The sequence below is a fragment of the Myotis davidii genome, unplaced genomic scaffold (genome assembly GCF_000327345.1).
Source record: "Myotis davidii unplaced genomic scaffold, ASM32734v1 scaffold2777, whole genome shotgun sequence".
In the NCBI taxonomy this organism is placed as follows: Eukaryota; Metazoa; Chordata; class Mammalia; order Chiroptera; family Vespertilionidae; genus Myotis; species Myotis davidii.
Window position 1 is genome coordinate 53113 of NW_006288728.1, and position 4084 is coordinate 57196.

General features: G+C 55.4%; 1 protein-coding gene across 1 annotated transcript in view; it reads right to left on the reverse strand.

Annotated features, from left to right (window-relative positions):
* The window catches only part of LOC102754329 (leukocyte immunoglobulin-like receptor subfamily A member 5), a 5796-nt gene extending 3918 nt beyond the window's left edge, over positions 1-1878 (reverse strand). Inside the window, 5 exon segments of the mRNA XM_015562090.1 lie at positions 155-457; positions 603-889; positions 891-1173; positions 1357-1392; positions 1512-1878. Coding sequence (XP_015417576.1) covers positions 155-457; positions 603-889; positions 891-1173; positions 1357-1392; positions 1512-1545 — 943 coding nt within the window. The 5' untranslated portion in view covers positions 1546-1878.
* Positions 1879-4084: the final 2206 nt, after the last annotated feature.

The window sequence follows — 4084 nt, forward strand, 5'->3', positions numbered from 1 at the left end:
ATCTGGCCTCCAGGTCTCACTGTGTCTCTCCTTGTCTCTGGCCCAGGTGCCCCTGCACACACCTCACCATCTCCCATGGGGCTCCACTCACAGCAAAGATGCCAATTATGTATCCAGTCCCTCAATCCTTTGATGAGACAATAATGGGACTTACCTGGAACCCGGAGCTCCAGGGGATCACTGGGGAATGACCACACGTAGGGTGTGTTCCTGTAGCAGCCATAGCATCTGAACCTCCACCTGTGGCTGGGGGTCACGGGGCCCACAGGGAACATGGCCTGAAACTGCCCCCCGGGCTGTCTCTGTGAGTCCAGGGCCCAGGAGAGCCTGTGATCTCCTTCCTTAGTCAGACGGAACCTGCCAAATCCCTGCCCTGAGCCACACTGGAGGGTCACGTTCCCTCCTGAGGTCACGACACGGCTGGGCAGGGCTGAGAGGCTGGGTTTGCTGTAGGATCCTAGGAGAGGAGGAGGCAGCGTGTTAAATGGACTCACACCTCCCTCATGTCCCCCAGGGATGGCCTGTGAGAGGGAGACACCCTGACAGCGGACCCCCTTCCCAAGGGCAGAGCTTGAGGCTGGGACCCCTGAGTGTCTTCTCACCTATCGTCACCACCAGCTCCAGGGGGTCACTGCGCTCTGACCAGCCAGCAGGGATGAGATAGAGACAGCGATATATCCCTGTATCACGCTCTGTCATGTGTGTGATAGAGAAGTTGGCCTTGTCCCCGGGCTCCCGTGGCTTCTGTCTTTTCCATGGTGCTGGGCTTCCCTCTTTCTCCAGACGGTACTCCTCAGCCCGTGGGGTCCCCTGACACCAGATGGTCACGGGGCTCCCAGAAGGGATCACAGGGCCTGGCTCAGCCCAGAAGGTGGGTTTGGGGGCCTGTCGTCATCACCAGCTCCAGGGGGTCACTGCGCTCTGACCAGTTAGCAGGGCTGAGATAGAGACAGCGATATATCCCTGTATCACTCTCTGTCATGTAAGTGATGGAGAACTTGGCCTTGTCCCCAGGCTCCAGTGGCTTCTCTCTTTTCCATGATGATGGGCTTCCCTCTTTCTCCAGATCATACGTCACACCCCCTGTGGTCCCCTGACACCAGATAGTCACTGGGCTCCCCCAGGGGATCACAGGACCTGGCTCAGCCCAGAGGGTGGGCTTGGGGATGGGCCCTGGAAGGAATCAGAGGCTGGGTCACAGGACATTCCCACCCCTGATCCCAGCTCTCAGCCCTGAGCATTTCAGATGTCCTTCATCCATCAGCCTGGAACTACTGTTCTCCACCCCCAACTTCTCCTGTGGTGGCCCCAAGTCCTCTATGAGGAGTAGGACCTGGGAGACCTGGGGAGACTCACCTGCCTGCACCGGGGTCCTGAGGCCCACACTCAGCCCTGGAAGAGAGTCCCGGTGAGAAATCTGCTCTGAGCCCTGAGCAGCTCCCTTCTCCCCATGAGCCTCCTGAGTCCTGGGGTCCTGACAGACCAGGGCTCCCCTCCCCCTCCCATCTCACCGAGGCAGAGCAGGGCCGTGAGGGTGGGGGTCATGGCGTCTTCTCGATCCGGTCCCGAGTGTGTAGATGGAGCCCATGGCACTGTAAGTACAGACGCACAGGGTGTGGCCACTGAGAGGCTGGCCCTGCCGGTCTCATGGTTGTCACGGCGGCCACGTCAGCAGCCACAAGGAAGGGGAACAACGTCTTCCCGGCAGCCTGGCTGTGGCTTCTATGACGAATCAGGAAACAGACCCAGAGCCTTCTGAGACACCCCTTGCAGGTGAGGTGACCCAGGGCACGTCCTTCCCTGTCACAGCCTCCCCCACGGGGTCTCCTTCCTCCTCAGCCCATCCATCAGCACCTCCCTGTGGTCCTCACCATGGACAGTGTCGCCCGGGCCCTGAAGACGCTTCAGAAAGATGTGGGTCCCAACCGTGCAGCTCAGGGCGATGTCACCTGACAATGAGCTCAGAGGGGAATAAGAAAGGAAATGTCATTCTTCTCCTGGCTGCATTTATCTTTTTTTGTGGGTGGGCATTGGACTAGCCCTTTTTTTGCAACAGCATCTACCCCACCTTCCTGGAGAACAAGCCTCACTCATTGGTGCTCTTCATGCCTCGGACAGCATTCAATTCCTCATTCTGGGGTCCTGCATGTAACATTTAGGGGACTTTTTTGGGAGGTTAGAGGTTTATTTTTTAAGAAAAAGATGTCCTTTATGTAAATATTCGCCTCCCATCCCCTGCCTGTGTGCCCTGGACAATAGCATCTTATCTATAGGGTGTGTCCCCCAAATGTGTACACACACTTTGGATAATTATGAAGGCGGCGTTGATGAAAACACGTCCTCTCGTTTTCAGGATTGAGCCATCCGCTGTTGCAGTGTGAGTACTTTTGGGGGCAGACCCTGTGTTTCTGTCCTTGTTGGGGTCAGAGGGGATGCAGGTGGCCTGGTTCCTGGTTTGTGGGAGGAAACCAGTCCCTGTTCACGTTCAGGTCAGGTGACGACGTGAGGGGGCCGTGGTGTCAGGCCCTGCGGTGAAGACAAATGCTCGTAGCAGCCACGCCAGCACTCTTGTCTGCTTTGCAGACCAATAAATGCCACTGATAATGTTTCTTGTTTTAAATACGTTTTTATTGATTTCAGAAAGGAACGGAGAGGGAGAGGGAAAGGGAGAGGGAGAGAGAGAGAGAGCGAGATAGAGAGAGAAACATCCATGATGAGAGAGAATCATGGATCGGCTGCCTCCTGCCCGCCCCACATTGGGGATCGAACCCACAACCCAGGCATGTGCCCTTAACCGGAATAGAACCATAGCCTCCTAGTTCATAGGTCGATGTTCAACCACTGAGCCATGCATGCTGGGCCACTGATAATATTTCTGAAATACACGGTGTCCCCCCAAAATGCACGCACACTGTACCAGCTGATAGCTCCCTTTTGAAAATGAAATGTATTACATAGCCTCCTAGTTCATAGGTCGATGTTCAACCACTGAGCCACACTTGCTGGGCCACTGATAATATTTCTGAAATACAGGGTGTCCCCCCCAAATGCATACACACTGTACCGGCTGATAGCTCCCTTTTGAAAATGAAATGTATTTTAGCATAGCCAATTTGGCTCAGTGGATAGAGCGTCGGCCTGCAGATGGAAGGGCCCCGGGTTCAAGTCTAGTCAAGGGCTCATGCCTGGGTTTCGGGCTTGATCCCTAGTGGGGGGCATGCAGGAGGCAGCTGATCCATGATTCTCTCTCATCATGGATGTTTCTATCTCTCTCCCTTCTCCCTTCCTCTCTGTAATCATTAAAAATATATTTTTAGAAAGAAATGCATTTTCATAAACACTGCCTTCATCATGATTCCAAGTGTGTGTATACGTTTCTGGGGACACCCTCCAAGTAGAGACAGTCATTTTCAGAAAAAGAGAAATGAAAGTTCTCCAAACAGACAGGAAACCACAAGAAAGAATGGACAGTGAGGAGCAGCTGGTGCCCGGAACCAGCAGCGGGTTGTCGATGGAGGTTCCCACTCACGCGGACACAGAGAGAGGCCCCAGGTTCTCACAGGAAGAGAGGGGGAGCCGGGGCCTCGGGGAAGGTTGGAAGCTGTGGTGCCCCCTACTTGTGTTTGTGGGTGGGCGCTGGGCTAGCTCTGCTCACTGACACCCCCTCCATGGTCAGCCCTGAGTCACCTCCCCCGTGTGTGTGTGAGAAACAGACTGATTGCCGCTTTTGTGTGACCCGAGTGTGGGTCCCACAGGTGAGCAGAGGCCAGTGCTCACCATTCCCGCCTCGCCCAGCCCCGAGCAGGTGCTAGGTCTGAAAGGGTGGGTGCCAAGGATCGGGGGAGGCTGCATGATCCCCAACCCCACACACGCTGTCAGCCTGACTCCCAGGTGAGTCTCGGAGAAGCCTGCGGAAGGTCAGGTGTGCGAGGGAAGAGCCTGCCAACAAGAACGGATGCCCCGGGAGGTAAGCCAGCCAGAGTGATCACGTGATCTCACTTCCATGTGGGATCTCATGGGCAAAATAGATAGACAGACAAAATAGGTCCAGAGACATGGCAGCACAGGACAGACGGACAGATCT